At 41.9% G+C, this 17,094-nt stretch overlaps 1 protein-coding gene across 1 annotated transcript; it reads right to left on the reverse strand.

Moving 5' to 3' along the window:
- Positions 1–3,660: 3,660 nt before the first annotated feature.
- Mtnr1a (melatonin receptor 1A) lies at positions 3,661–16,764 on the reverse strand. The gene is made up of 3 exons (XM_087900955.1): positions 16,501–16,764; positions 16,289–16,442; positions 3,661–6,019 (listed from the first exon to the last, which is right to left on the reverse strand). The coding sequence occupies exons 1-3, from the start codon at positions 16,762–16,764 to the stop codon at positions 5,151–5,153; spliced, it is 1,287 nt and encodes a 428-aa protein (XP_087757081.1). The 3' UTR covers positions 3,661–5,150.
- Positions 16,765–17,094: the final 330 nt, after the last annotated feature.

Here is a 17,094-nt window from a genome sequence, read left to right on the forward strand (position 1 = left end):
TCCTTGACAGCGACAGGGTGCATACATAAGCATAAGGAAGTAAACACATCAACAAGATAATAGACATATTTTCAGAAATATAAATTTGGTATTAAAGAACTTTTTAAGGTTTTGTTCAAATGTATACAGACTATAAGAAAACAGTTGAAAGAACAAAATAACAGAATTCAGATTAACATTGTATATTAAGCTCCTTTGAATGATCTAAACATTACTGAGCTAAGCATGGGCCCTATAGCTCAATAGTCACAAAGTTAGTGAAAAATCTCTACTAGTTATTCCCTGCGATGCAAACGCACTCATTGATACGATTCTTAGTCCTGCATCATAAGCGTTGAGGCTCATCTGGCGTTTGTTCTTTGGTGCACCAAATCTCGAGAGATTTTAGGGGCTTGTTGATCATCATCACAAGAATGAAAGGCACCTCTAATTTTGTGTTATTCAAAACAGTTTCTTTGCTTTATGTTACTAAATTAGATATAATTACACCAAACACAGAAATGTGAATGTTCTATGAGAAACTGAAGCAGCAGATTGACACAGGAAATGACATGACCATTGTCCGATGTCTAAAGCAATAGTAATGAATTGGTTTTTAGTGAGTGTTGTATTTGTGAACCGTGTACAAAGAAAGGTATCCTCATAATGAAGATACTGTTTCGTAGAAATATGCCATTATTTTACCATTATTAACAATATAGCCCAGAACCCTTGACTCTTCCAAGCTGTTGAAATCATTCATATCCCTCAACAACACCAACATTACAAATTAGACAAAAAGCAGCTACATACTGGGTAATGCGCACAGTATGAACCTATATGCACACAAACGTACCAAAAGTTGGTTTACCATTAATTTCTGTCCTTTGATAAAATAAACACTCATTTATTGTCAATGTAAATAGTGTTGACAAATAAAGCCACTTGCATTTATCCTGTAAATTTTCAGGAACACACTATCACAGACTTCCAGTGTCTGTGACCAGCAGCCAAGAAGTGCAGTGAGTACAGCAATTTCCCTATCCAAGAACATTTTATAATCAGAGCTGTTTTGTTCTCAAACATAAAAGTCAAAGGAAGTAAAAGTAGGATAGAAGAAGAAATTTTATGAGTTATCTTTTTAAAGGAAAAGTTGCTAAAAATTATGCAACTAGTCAACGGTGGTGCTGGCATCTCACTCCAGCTACCCTGAAAGCTAATTCTGAAGCATCTACAAATTCAAAGCCTACATGGGTTACATAGTAGGCTCAAGTCCAATCTGGGAAGTGTAGTGAGACCCCGTCAAAATAACAAGGAAAAGAGTGGCTGGAAACACAGCTGGGTTTGCCTCAAATTTATAAGGTCCTGTGTTTAATCTCCAATAACACAAACACACATAATACACACACACACACACACACACAATTATTAAGCTCAGGAAACACAATAAATAATAATTGGGTGTTTTAAGCTGATTGGAAATATATCTACTACATTCCAAATGGGTCTGCTTGTTCATTGTTAAATACTTGGTAACAGCACCAGAGGTAGTCCAAAAAAATCAAAACTATTATTTATTATGACATTCAGAATGAGTGTGCTTATTCAATAAGCAATTATGAATTTAATATTTAAGACTGATTTATCTTATCCAATATCCTCCAAGAATACATAAAAGTCTAAAGGTATATGGGGAAGAATGCCATTGTCTGAACATGTAAATTATTTACACACATACACACATGTACATACTTAGTAATAAAATATGCAATTGGGAAAATTAAATTTTTCCCCTCAATCTGTAATATCTATCAAGTCATATCTGAGCAAATAATTCTTTTATATGACAATGAAGACACTTAATATATTATATTGTTGGCAGTTAGCTCAGTTGTTCAGAGCGTGGTGTAAATGTAGAATTTGTGATATGTCCCGATATGATGTTAAATATGATTTCAGCTATTTAAATTTTATTTGGATAAGAAGTAGAATTTTGAACATAAAACAGTTGGGTAACATTTTGAAGATACAGCTTGTCCTTATAGTGGCTGAAGAGATGGCTGGGAGTTAAGTGCACTTTTCCTGCAGTGAACTCTAGTTTGGTTTCCAGCACCAGGTCATGTGGCTTTCAATGTCTTATGTCTTCTGCTTCAACGGAATCCAATGTCTCTGTCCTTCAAGGGCTCCTGCATTCATGTGCACATACATCCATACAGAACACACACACATTTGCATTCACATAATTGTGGATATGTATACCCCAACAACTGCCTCCCACCTAACTAGAAATTTTCTATATTTGCTGGGGGGAAAGGCTGATTGGAGAAGTCTTATGCTATAATCTCTAAACTTCCCAAGGAAATTCTATATACATATACAGTTTTATCAAAATATAATTTTTGCCCTGCTTATGTGTGTGCACAGTCATCAGCTTATGCTTTTATGTATCAGTTTTGTTAAAGGTCTTTAACACTATGGAAAACATGCCTATAATTTGCAGCAAAGCATTTCATGTAACACCACGGTAGCCCTTAGCAGATGTCTGCGATGATGTAGAGCCAGCATTTATAAAACCAGAGTTTTGTCTAATGTGCTTTGTTTTTGTTGATTTTTCACTCTAAGCCCTAAATTCTTGAGACAAACAAATACAGAAGTCTATTTCCTACCTCCTGGCGGATAGCTAAATAATTTTCATCAGGTTCATCTTCTTATTTAGCTTCTCTAGGATCACAAATAGTAGGAAATAGACAAGAATCCCAGGTAACCTCGGGTGCATGGGGGGGGGAGGGTTGTTGGAAGGGGAGAGGGTTAGAGAGAAGGGAGTAGGGGAGGAATGGGGAAAGCTCGGTGGACCGGGATGGGGGGGAGGGAGGAAGGATGAATATGGGATCAGGGAAGAATATATTTCAACTAAGGGAGTCATTTTAGGGTTTACAGGAGACTTGATTATATATGGGATCCCAGGTCCAAGGAGAGATCCCCAGATTGTTCTCTGGACAGAGGAGAGGGTGCCTGAACCGGCCTTGGCCCATAACCATACTGATGAATATTTTGCTTATCACCATAGATCCTTCATCTGGCGAAGGATGGCGATACAGACGGAGACCCACATTGGAGCACCGGACTGAGCCCCCCAAGGTCCAAATGAGGAGCAGAAGGACGAAGAAAATGAAAAAGGAAATAAGGACTGCGAGGGATGCTATCACCCACTGATACAAGGGGACGGATCTAATGAGAGTTTACCAAAGCCAGTTGGACTGGGACTGAACGAGGACGTGATCTAACCAGATTCTCTGAATGTGGCCGGATTCTCTGAATGTGGCTGGCCCGAAGTCTTTCTGAAAACCCATTGACTATGACACTGGGACTTGTTTCCTCTGCATATACTGGATTTTGGGGATCCAGTCTGTTTGGATACTCACCTTCCTGGACCAGGAGGGAGGGGGGAGGAACTTGAACTTCCCACAGGGCAGGAAATCCTGACTGCCCTAAGGGACAAAGAGGGAGGAGGAGAGGGAGTTGGGGGAGTGGGAGGGTGTTGGGAAGAGGGGCGGAAATGGAAACTTATAATTTAATAAAATTACTTTAAAAAAAACAAAGCTCATTCAGAGTATACCATACAGAAGTATTTTATTCCTTTTTATTATTGAAGAATATTGCATTGTATAGATATATCACATTTGAACACTCCACAGTTTGGTACTTATAAGAAATGCTGCTATGTTTTATTTTTGTAATGGTTTGCAAGTTTTTTAAAGGTTGTAGAAACTTTTCTAAGTTACATGTTTTCTAAGTTTCTAAGAGTACATGTTTTGTGTGGTCATATGCTTTTATTTTTGTAATGGTTTCCAAGTTTCTTAAAGGTTGTAGAAACATTTCTAAGTTAGAAAATAGTAACTCTTTGGGCTGCTGAGATGGTTCGGAGGGTTCAGTGGCTTGCTGCAGAGCCTGCTGCCCTCAGAAACCATGGGAAGGTGGAAAGAGAGAACAGACCTTGCAAAGTTGTCCTCTGACCTCCTCACACGTGCCCTCGTGGAAGTGACAACCTCCAAAAAATGTAAAAATAAAGGTAATAACTCTTTTCCTGACAAAAACAAAAAACAAATACAGAAGTGAACTACTGAAGAGTCTTAGTTTTGCACTTTCTGTCAGGCAAGAGTTATTTGTTTTAAATTACTTATCCAATCAGATCACCAATCTAGAGCACTTGCTGTACTTGTCCCTAAGTTCTCCTGAACCCTTTCTCAATGAACTTTCCAGATAATCCAGTCAATCCACACAAATACAAAGGAGGGACAAAACACTAGGTCGCATGCCTAGCAAAGCTGAATAAATCTTTGTACTTAGCTGGCGCCTTCAAACAGTACAATAACTGACTTCTGAATCAAGCGTTATGGTATAGTTGTTCCTGGCCCATTGACGCCTGCAGCATGGCGCAGGGTGGCAAACATTTGGATTATCGATAGAGGAGCCCAGTATTCTGAAACTGCCAGCTGAACAGTGCATGCTGCTAAGGTTCTTGTTGTGGCTGTGGGGGCATTCGTAGATTCGTTTTCAGCTCATCACTCTTAATAGGAGGCTTTCATCTCACTTCCCCTTACTATTCCACACGCTCACTAACGAATAAAACAGATGACCCCGTTCACTGTTAGAGATCTTTTTGAAGATGTGAGGAGAAAGAAATCAGAGTCATCGCTCTGCGTCTATTGTGGACTAGTTCCAGGGTCCCCAACACCAAACATCTGGAAACCTGAAGAGGCTCACAGCACTTAGAGAAAATTGAGGCAGTGTTTGTAGATAGCTGACCCACATCCCTTACACATACAGTACTTTAAATCGTTGCTGGGTTACATGCAATGCTTGGTACACTATAAACATTACACTCTAGCATTGAAGAGATAGAGACAAGAAGAACTATGCCCATGTTCAGCACAGATGGAGTTTCCGTGACTATTTTTACTCCACCACAGGTAAGAAGGAATGCTTGTACTGCAGACAGTGGGTTAGTCCCAGAAATACAGAGACCACCCTAAGGAGTGTCAAGCTGGACTACTCTAATCGCTAGGCAAAAGAAAGCAAACACAGAAAGCAGTGAGACCACCAACCAGCATGGGTACAGAAAGCGGAGAGAGCACCAGCCAGCGTGGGTGATGTGCGAGCACACTGGCCTTTTAAACACAGTCCACCTTTATTAAATTATTATTGGCTTTTAATGGAGCAGGCCGACATTTAATCTTATCTGCTGCATCGTTTGAGTTGTCCCCAAAGAACATCTTGGCTGTGCACAACGAGACGATAATTCTTTTGTATTCCTGTCTGAAATTTTGGTTCAGGAGTCCATATATAATCGCATTGAGGCAGCTGTTGAAATATGCCATGTAGTAACTAGCCACAAACAGCCACTCTGGGATCCTGGGGGCCATGGTGTCAGGGTCCGAGGCCACAATGAGCCCGATGAAGTTGAGCGGGGCCCAGCAGATGGCAAAAAGTACAAAAACAATAAACATGGTGACGAAGTTCCTGAAATCCTGTGGCTTGAGTTTGGGTTTGCTGTCAGGTTTGACCCTCCGCCTGACCTGGAAAACCAGGATCCAGATTCTTAAGTAGCAGAAGGTGACAATAACCATAGGCAAGAAGAAATGGAAAACCACCAACGAGATCGTGTACACCGAGCTCACCGACTGGGTGAAGGTGCAGGAGTAGATCCGGGGATCATACTGGAGCGTTCTGGTTTGCAGGTTGGGCATAATGGCGACAAGGGTCAACATCCATATCAGGAGCACATTGCAGAGGGAGTTCCTGTTACTGTACAGTTTGTCATACTGGAGACTGTGGCAAATGTAGCAGTAGCGGTTAACGGCGATTCCGGTGATATTGAATATCGAGCTGACGACACTCAAACCCATCAGAAATGCACTAATTTGACAGTGCACGTAACCCAGATTCCATCCATTGTTAATTATGGATGCCAGCACCAAGGGATATGGGTAAATCGCCACCACGAGGTCTGCCACAGATAAGCTCACCACAAATAAATTTCCTAAGAGAGAAAGATGTGTAAAACACGGGTTAGCACCAGTATTATATGTAGTCCATCTTTAAAGATTTATCTAATATGTATACAGTGTTCTACCTGCATGCATACCTGCCAGAAGAAGGTACCAGATCTCATTATGAATGGTTGTAAGCCACCATGTAGTTGAGACTTGAACTCGGGACCTCTGGAAGAGCCACCAGTGCTCTTAACCACTGAGCCATCTCTCCAGCACCCCCCCCCCCAGCATTACATCTTTAAACACGAGTTAAAGAAAGGAGAATTTGGAAAGGTACCCAGTGCAACTTGCCGTGCAAGCTTGAGGACTGGAATTTGTATTTCCAGGACCCAGCTGAAAGCCCTGTGGGCTTGAGTACCTACCTATAATGCCAGTGCAAAGAAGGTGGAGACATGGGATCCCCAGAGTGAGCTGGCTAGCCAGATTAGTAACAGTGGCAAGCTCTGGGTTCATTTGAGAGAGCCTGCCTCAAAACTTAGTTGTGGAGTGATGGAAGAAGACACCAATATCAAGCCCCATTCTCACACCCATGAACTTACACAAGCAGACAGACAGACAGACAGACAGGCAACTATATATGCTCACGTAGCATATATACTTCCATATGCTTAAGAAAGGAAGGGAGGGAAGGCAGAAGAGACAAACAGACAGGGGTAGGGTCGGGGAGGGACATGGGACATGGGACATTCTCTTTCCGCAGCTTGGATGACATGAAACCACGTGGCATGACTGTCATGTGATAAATAGAATAAATGCCACCAATAAGCCTCAATGTTGCCCTTGTTGAATCAAGCCCACTTTATGAGTTTCTGTATATCCATAACATTCTATTTCCCAAAGTATGGAATTTCGGACTAATTTCTCTTCTTGCAACCAGTCTTGAGAGTCTTAGACGTCCATGCCATCTTTTGTCTAAGATCTCACCTGAGAAATCTGACATCACCTTACTTCTCAAGTCAGCTATGAATTCCTTAAATTCCAGATCTCTGATTTCTCTGGCCATTCCAAAGCTTTAAAGGGGGTCCCAACTTCTGATGTTGGAGGCTATGTATCTTTGTCCTAAGAGAAAAGGGCTCCTCCATCTGTTTCTGGTTTTGAGTAGTGGTGCCATCTCTTGCTAGCCATGGAACTGAACCAAGGTACTTCACTTTGCCAAGGTCCCAGGTCCTCTCCCATGATAGAGAGATGTTGGATAGTGTCTCCTAGTGTCAAGTGAGCCCTAGACAAGGGAGTTATGTTAAATACTGTGAAATGTCTGCCACCCACATGAAAATTGGTTATGTTCTGCAACTTCCTCCCTCAAACCAAAAGGAAAGCTAGAAATCCTTTTGTATAACAAGATTAGAACATTGAACCATGCATATTCTGAATAAGTGGTAATCTGTCCTAATTGGATAACTGAACACATTTTCAGTGTATAGAAAAAAGACTCTAGCTAAATTTTATGAGCTTTTACCAATGTAATCTTTCATTTTTTGTGGCTTTAAAAAACTCAATTTATTGATATCCCTTGTCTTTTTAATGCTCCTCAATCCAGTTTTGAAAATTTTGATTTGCTAATTGTTTCAAGTCCATCCTAAACGCACATGCCCACATCATTTTCTTATTTGCCCAACCAGAGATAGGCAGCTCCCCCTTTGAAGATGCCAAAATTATTTTATTTATACTGCACTTAATTTGGAATAGGTCATTATACATTCCATTCAATAAGAAGTTTAGCAAATGCTTATAAAGGGTTCTGGGGAGCTGAGTAGGGACAGACAGGAAGACAAAACTGTAACAGAATCGAGAGCAAATTTGATGTCTGTCTGTAGGAATGGATAGAACACTAATCTATGTGGAATGACACAGGATTGAGAATAGAACACATGACCTTGAGGGATAGGGAAACATCTCAGGGGGTAAAAGGCTTGATGCACAGGCATAAGGACCCAACTCTGGATCCCGGGCACTCACGTAAAAGGTGAAGCATTGTAGCACACAGCTGTAATCACAGCGATGGGAAGATGGAGCTAGGTGGGGCCCCAGAGCTCACTGACTATCCTTTTTAGCCAACAGAGGAGCTCCAGGATCAGGAGAAATCTTGTTTCAAAAACCAACAAGGAAAATATTGGAAGAACATGATGTAGCGATGTGTAATCTGCTATCACTAAAGAGAGAAAGGCTGGAACCATTGATTGGTAATGTCAATATTTTATATTCTCCCTAAATGATGTCTTTGAGAGAAAGTGTAATCAAATGCAGAAAATCAGGCGGAGTTTTTGGAAGATTTTATATCTTTTACAGCTACTGAGCTTCAGATTGTAACAGGAGGGTGTGTGTATTGCTTTATTTTGAAGCGACTGGATGCTGTCTGTTCCTACTCAGTTCCCCAGAACCCTTTACATGCAAACTTTAACTGTCAATCATATTCAACCTCACACTGTAGGAACACAATGAGTATCTCTCCAAATGAATATTCAATTCAATCAGCATGCAGACAGCTCAGTGCCGAGGCAGAGTAAGCAGCTTTCCAGTTGTGTGCATTAACAACTCAAATTACCTGCAAAAATTTGAATAATATTCAGCAATCCTTCCTGCTCCCTCCTCCGAGACTAATCCCTTCAATGTGATTGTCATAAATGGGTAGCTCTCTAAAGAAGACATGTTTGAGCATCTCAGCCAGAAAAAAACCTAAAAGCGTCTCTTGTGTGCAATGCTATTACAATTCACTGAAAGTTTCTATACCTCCAGTGTGGTCAACTTACTTGGCTGACCTAATTGAGAGGTGAGAAAAATGTAGGGACCAATTAAAGAACTGACAAGAGAGTAGAGTAAACGAACTCAGCAGTGCACGAGGAATTCCATGCATGCACTGACATATCTTTAAGAAATGCCCATTGATGGCATCTTCGATGGTCTAGAGCACGCGAGTTTCTGTTGAAGAAGGCTCTCTGCCAGCCTGACAGCCTAAACACAATTAGAAAAGGGAGAGATGTCAACGCAGCTGGTCCGAAATCAGGGTTTGCCTGTATATCCTTTCGACTCATGTCTCATTTGCATAACAAATATTGAGAAATGCATAAATTAACTCACTCAGCAAGCAAGATGGTAGGCGACTTACACTGTCTTGTAAATCTGCAACTTAAAAAATGAATTGAACTGAATTTGGTCAGAATTTATTTATACAGAATCCTTTGGAGAATTTTCTAGGTATTTTTAAAAACAAATTAATGACACATCTTTATTTTAGATATAAAATATATCTCCATATATATACTCCAGTTTTAGATAAGAATTCCATATTTACACATTCTGGAACTTCTTAATAAAACATGTATTTTGCTTTTAATTATGTATACGTGTGTACGTGTGTGTGTGTGTGTGTGTGTGTGTGTGTGTGTGGTTTGAATACAGGTGCCTGTGTAGACCAGAAGAAGGATTTGAATTCCCTGGAGCTGAAGTTATAGCCGGTTGTGAGCCATCCAATATAGGTTTTTGGAGTTGAATTTCAGTTTTCTGCAAGAGCAGTACATGCTCAACTGCTGAGCCATCTGCCCAGTTTCTCACATTCTGGAACATTTGGTTACACACACACACACACACACACACACACGGGGGAAGGGGGAGAGAGAGAGAGGGAGAGAGAGAGAGAGAGCGCATTTGTAATGATTATAATACATATATGAGTTATAATATTGAAGAATTGACCTGTGATACATCTCTGCCTTGTCATATCTTTGTTCCTACTCTTAATCCTGTTGCTTCTCCATTATCACCTAATGCAGTGCACCACGCCCATCTGTGCTCTATGTGCTACCATACAGTTCATGAACCAGGCAAGGGGCAGGAGACTGAAAAAACACAAAGACACACAGAGACACGGGTCATCCTTGAAGCAGGAATGCCCCCCCTTACTGTGTACCAGAACTGCTTATATAGAGATTCTTAACTGATAGCCACGCCCCAGCCAAATCCACCAGAAATCACTCTCCTGCCATCAGGAACTTCTGAGGGTTTCGTGCTCAGAGCAGCTGCAAGCATTACAAGTTGTTTACCAGAAATTCAGGATCTGGGAGGTTCACAGCTCCCAACAACCTAGCATTACCATGTCTTTCATGCTCAAACAAGAGCTTCCAATGTTAAGCAAAGGGCAGACCCACACAGGCAACTACAGCATCAGCAGTGATGAAAACTGCTACAGGGAAGTTACTATCATGGCAGATTCTGTGAGAGCCCAGGAAGGGCCTGTTCCATGTTGAAGGATGAAGGATGTTCCTCTGGAATTGACTTTAAGAATGGACAAGATGTCTAACCAACAGTGTATAGGGAACATGGGCTTCATGTGAGCCAGAGTTTAAATATGAGGAGTCCTCCCAGATCCGTGTGTTATAAACATTCGTCTCCAGGTTGTTTTATTTTGGGAGGTTGCGGAAACATTAGGAGTTGAAGCCTGGCTAGACAAAGCAGGTCCCTGGGTTACAGGACCTTATGGATAGATTGCCTCTGTCCCCTTCCTGCCACACCACCTCCTTTGTTCCTGCTTGCCATGAAGTGAGAAAGGTCCTGCTGCCCTGAGGAGCTGCCGAAAGCATGGGACAAAGTAACCATGAACTGGGGCCCTTGAAACCATGAGCCTCAGTAAATCTTTATCCACTTAAGTAAAAATTTGAAGTAGTACTTCATCATAACAAAAATAAAAGTAACTAACATAGATCCCAACCCTTTAATTCCTGGCTGATTTAACTTTCTCCCAGTTTGTATTTTCTAATTGTTTTCAAATAGAATACTTAAAAATTAATTATCATCAAAAATAAAAGCAAGCTAAATATAACTAATCATTGAGTGCATTATAGAAATGCAATAATACCATTATTTGTATATAAGTTCAAAAGGACAGGTAAATAGGTAGATGACAGACGGGAGACTTACAATTGTATAGCAGTTTAAAGCAACAGGTAAATAAACAGATGAACAGGAAGATAGGCAGCATGTGGACAAGTAGATTGTGAGGCAGACCCTACCTTGATCTTCCTAGGTTATGCTGCAAGTTAATAGTATTAACCTCATTGACTATACAAGGGAATCGAATGCTTCATCCTCCAGACAGACTACCTACAAAAGTAGTCATGACACTCAATTTAGACCTTCTGACTTTAATCCATGTGTTCCTTACATTACCGCTTGCTGGGTGGTCTGTGTTCCAGAACAAGAAAATCTCTTTCCTGCCTATGAAATTGAGGTCCAAGTTTTCTTATCTGTCTGCAGAAACTGTGATGGAGCCCAAAGAACTATGGGCGGGTGCTTTGAAAGCTGCAGGTTGCACTATGCACTTAGTTGTTGAGTGTTAGGACAGACTTTGTATATAAGAAAACAAGTAGAAACCAAATCATATGTGCTCTCCTGTGAAAAGTATGATGGAAAATGCAATCTTATCAGTTACCTGGTCTAATTTTCTCAAGCTTGAAAATGTTTCCAACAGAAAGTCATCTATACAGTTTTTAAAATTCCCAAACTATTGGGCTGGAAAGCAAGTCATATAATTGGTGGCATTGGTTGGATATAGATACAATAAATTATTTGAGTGTAGGCATAAATAATTGATAAAAATTGACCATCAGTTTTTACTAATCATTTATACATTAAGACAACAAAAGAGAAAAGATGTATCACAAGTTTAGATTAATAATATATTGAGAAACTGGATCAGCCCAGAAGCTGTGTCTTACCAATACTCTGATTCGCTCATAATTGATGTCCATCATAACATTTACGGTGAGAAAATATAAGATGCAACATTTATTTTTATGGAAAATACTTCTGAAAACATAAGATGATTTTAAAATATTGTTTCAAATGCCTGACATTTCTTCTAGGATTTTTCTTCTTTTTCTTCAGTTACCTTGTGTGTATATGTTATTCTATTGTCTAGTATTCCTTTCAAAGACATCACAAAATGTTGATGTTCAAATTGCAAGTAAACCACATGACAAACCACTCTTGCCACCCTAATACAGACGTGCTTAGTCAATGCAGCAGGAGAAAATGCCTGGTTCTTTATCCTTAAAATTCTTCTCATGTGTAAAGCGCTAATTTTCACTATCCTTGGGGTACAGCTGTGGGCTATGTGCTCACTACATGAACTTCAACTCTGCTGTTTTCTTCTTGAGCACTGTTATAAACTAAAAGGTCAGGCTGGCCACCAACTGAGGCTGATCCTCCCTAATGAACACATCTTGATGGAGTCACAACAATTGTAATCTGTCTCCTTGTTCCATCCCAAACCAGTAAAGTTGGCGAAGCTAGAAGAGTTGGTTCCTCATACACACCCTTAGCTCATCACCAGAGCTCCCAACCCATGCTACCAAACCTGACCAGTAGTTTCTCATCCAGACAGCATCCCACTAAAGAGGGCTTGAATGCCCTGTGGTCAGCTACTTCATTCTCTCTCAAGCAGGAAATACGACATGAGGGATTTTTTTAAAGCTTGTAAATATCCCTTGAAAGGGACAGCAGGTGTCATTAAGAGGTCATCTTCCCTAAAAGAAGACTATATATGAGATGGTGACCTGCTAACTTATGACAAGTTGGCATCTTCACCAAGGATATATTTGGGAAAATCAAAGGACTTTAGAACTGGCAAGAGCCTGGTTGATCACCCCCACAGAAGACATGTTATCTATAAACATGGGGGAAACTGTGGCGCACATACTCTGCGCTGTTCCCTTTAGCAGCTTCTGCTTGTCTCTGTATTATCTGACACCACTGTCCCCATACGGGAGATCTGACCGATGGGAATCTATGCACTGCTATGCAGCTCTCCCTTGATAGCCACAGCAGGTTGGTTCCAGGGGCCCTGTGGTCCCCAACTCCAGAGGCACTGATTGAGTGGACACTGTGAAACATGCCAGTCATCCCAGCTACTCTGCCGAGGTGGGGGGATCATTCAGGCCTACCAGTTCAAAACCCAGCCAAGAAAATTAAAACAAAACCAAACTGCAAATTCTATGTAACATTTCTTACACTGTGCTGCTTGTGGAGTAGTTACAAAACCCCACGCATGGTCAATGTCTTTGATCCTCAATTGGTTGAATCTCTGGACACATAATACTGAGACACAAAGAAATGATGGTATTTGTTTTCAACCCGTTCCTGCTATGAAATTCATCCCCCATTGTCAGTCTTCTCCTTAAATCCTTTTCTTGCTCCCTCAGCTACCACTCTGTCTGATTCTCATTGAGTTCCATGAAAGCTTAGAACTTAGTAGGTGGCTACCAAAGACTCCTTGGGGACACAGAACAATGCCAACTATGTTTCCCTAATTTGTTGCTTGCACCCAGTCCCTAGAATGACAACTTGGTGGAATTCCGAGTTCTATAGAACCCAACTCTATATGCATGAAAGTCTACTGTTTTGTTTATTTTCACCCATAGTTTATAACCTATACAGCTTTATTTGCCAGATAACCGAATTTTGAACAGGCAGGATGCTGTTGTATTGTTTTAGAAAAAGTTTTACTTTAGTATAATGTAATGTAGAAAAAAAATCCACCAATTCAGAGCCTGCAACGCTTCTTTTTAGCAAACCAAAACCAAACCAAACAAAAACAATAAAGTCTAAATGTTTATCTAGCATTGCTTTCTCCATCTTTTTCAAAGTATTTTCGTAGACATCATTTCCCTTGATAACTGCAAAAAGTACAACAGAGTGTTGTGTGGGTCCAAAGGGTAGGCGTCCCTATATGTCAAATGTGGAAAGTGAGCTTGGATGGCGGAGGATTGCTTGGATTGGAATGTACACCGTGAGAACATAGCTGCTGGAGTCTCTCCACTAGGTTACACCCACTGAGGATGTATCATCTCTCATTAGCAAAACGTGGACGGGGGGGGGGGGGGGGGGGGAACAGCCGTTAGCCAATCAACCTTTAGCATCTGATTGGTTGCTTGGAGACGGTGCCTGTTGTGATTGGTCAGCCGCACAGGTAATTAAATATTGGGAGTTTCTTCCTGGAGACATCAAAGGCCAACCTAGTCTCTTGAGAAAAGGTAGAGATTGAAAATAATTCTGCAATTATACCAGATTTCCAAAGGAAAGAACTATTTGAAAGTGAATGTGTTTTGGCATTCCTATCTTTTTTTTCTGTTCTATTCTCATATTTCCTTTTGTAGAGAAGATTTATATGTTTTTATTTTATATGTATGGGTGTTTGCCTCAGTGTGGGTATGTGCATCACATACATGCCTGGTGCCAGTGGAGGTGAGGAGAGTGGGCAGGATTCCCTGGCATTGGAGGTACAGATGGATGTGAGCCGTCAGAACTGAAAACTGAACCCGGGTTCTTCCAAGAGCAGCCAGTGCTGCTAACCTGCCAAGCCATCTCTGTGGTCTATTTCTCATTTTCTTATTTTTAAAACCAACAAAAAAAATCAAATACACAAAACGAGCAGTCATTAAAGCATTTATTTTGAAACAGGGTCTCATATGTAACCCAAGTTTGCCTGAAACTCACTGTGTAGACTAGGCTGGCTTCAAACTCATGAAGAGCCACTTGCCTCTGCCTTCCATGCCCTGGGAATAAAGGTGTGCACCATGACATCTAGCATCGATGAAACTTTTAATAAGTATCTAACAACAGATTTGAGTCAACTATCTCTAGCTCTGATCCAAATCACTATTATTTGATTTTTTTTTTTATAAAAAAGCCTCACATGGTTTGAACTCAATGGTGGTGTTTTTGAGCAAATAGCCTAATAATAAAAATACGATGTTCTGGAAGTTTGCGGATTAAAGGTCACCTAGGCTCTCCTTATGGCACTGGGAATGCTGTCCTCTAAGAAGTACTTAGCCATAAAGCCCAAGCAGCAGGGCAGTGGTGAAGACTTTTCCTAAGCCACTTGAACGTGAACATTCTTTATAGGCAAGGTCTTGTTCCATTCAGACTTCCGGCGTGTAAGTTACAGACACCAGTGAAGCAGGATGGGTGGACTCCAGACAGAAGCTTTGAGAATCAGCCCCTCCCACCCCCGAGCCCGCGAGACCCTGGGCACCACGTCTCACTCTCCGTAAAGTGGCCAATCTGGTACCCCACTCCTGCGCTGATGGAAGAATTCCCTGTGTGGGTGGGCTGAGAGCCACATGGAGCCCGCGGGAAGCGGCCCCTAGCTACAGGAGGGGTGCGCTCCCCAACTATTCATCTATTGCAGAGCTGGAGATCAGACCCAAGGCTTTACCAAGGCTGGGCCAACACTGCCACTAAGCTATTGAGTCTTGAAGACAGAATTCTAGTTGAAGTCAGTTGCTCGTGAAAGAAGTCATAATTCCATTTTCTAAGCCAAACAGAAGTCATATTATTGGTTTTCTTCAGATGAATTCTTAAACTCCGCACAGGCTGAAGTGTGGTATAAGCTAGGGCAAAGGAGCGAGAGGTTCTGTCTGAATTTGTGTTTTAACCAGCTACCCACTATAGGACAAAAATACCACTTTTGACAAAAATTTAAGTGAATGGCTTCCTCTCTACTCTTCTTTCAAAAGTTTACTTCCGAACAAGGGTCGGAAAACCAAGCCACCTGACACCACTTAAAGGTGTCAAAAAAAAAAAAAAAGCAATATAGCTCAAAAATAAATAGCTCACGAAGAACCCAGTGACCTGCTCTTGCCTAGGTTCACCTCATTGCTTGAGTACAGCTCAAACACAGAATTAAGTCTAGTCTTACATTGTATGCATTTCTCGCTACAATTTCCATTTTTAAAATGCAGACCTGGTGGCTCGAGGAGCAAAAGCCATTTTGTCCCCTCCCAGCATCCTTAGGATCACTCCCCCCACTCCCTGCAATTTGATGCTATTTGCTGAAAAACCTACGCCTGACAACAAAACAGGAACAGCAGCTCTGTCATTTTGGCAGCTCATGCATCTGCTCATATTTTAGCGAAGTTGGGAAAACTGATTTATATGCAAATCCAAACAATTGATGAGTTCGTTGATCTAATTTGAAAAGTTGTCTTGAGGGATTTACTCAACCGGTACCCGATGGAATGAACCCGAGTATCGGAAAGCAAGAATAAAGAGGCCCCTGAAGGAAACAGAAATCATTGAAGAGTTTTCCTTCTCTAAGGACTGAAGAGAAGGCGTCTTAGAAGGGCGGGGTAAAGAGAAGATAGCCCGTATTATCTAGGAGGAAAAATGATTCAACGTCCCATTTCTCAGAAACCGACTCTCTGAGCTTTTCTTGCTGTTCCACAAGGGGGCTTAGCGCAGGGAGACGTGCTGGGAGCCCCTACCTGCGTTCCTGAGCTTCTTGTTGCGATACACAGACAGGATGACCAGCAAATTGCCCAGGATGTCCACCACGATGGTGAAGATGAGGATGGAGGCCAGTGTAGACGCCAGCCACGACGGCCGCGGCCGCCCACCCTCCCCGCTGCCTGGTACCAGCTGAGAGGCATTGAGCAGAGCGCTGCCATTGTCCCTCATGGTCCCCTGGGTGCCTCACGGCAACACAGCCATGGCCATCGTCCCGTCGCCCCGCGCCCTCGAGTGACCAGCTCTGCTCCCGCCCTCTCCGCCACTTTTTATGGCTTGGCACAACCCTCGCGCGCCTACTTTGCATCTTGAAGGTTGCTTCGCGGCGGTCCTGGCCACTCCAGCCCCTCCCGGTGGCCGGATACCTACTCTGCACTTGGCCGCTGCCGTCTGCTGACACCTGCTGTCCACTGCTGGGCAACTTGGACGCCAAGGTCCCGCAGCGTGTGCACATTGCGCCTCCGTGCGGCAAGACTCGGCGAGACAGGTGGAACCGTCAAGCGGAGGGAAAACAAGGAAGCTAGCTTTAGGAAAGATCCTCAATTTCCTTCTTGGATCCGAGTCTTGCAGGCAGAACTGACACAACGCACGGGCTTGAACCCTAAATCAGGACCGAAGTAGATAACTTAGCCACTAGATGCCCTAGATTCCTTATCGACAGAGTGGGGCTGAAATAGACTCTCACCAGCTTTGTAGTCACTGACGTGTAAAACTAAAATAATAATGAAATAAAAAGGGATGCCCTTTTGCTCTGAAAACGCACCATTTAACGTCTGTGCTGAAT

This window comes from Myodes glareolus, chromosome 23, assembly GCF_982192425.1.
Source record: "Myodes glareolus chromosome 23, mMyoGla1.1, whole genome shotgun sequence".
NCBI lineage: Eukaryota > Metazoa > Chordata > Mammalia > Rodentia > Cricetidae > Myodes > Myodes glareolus.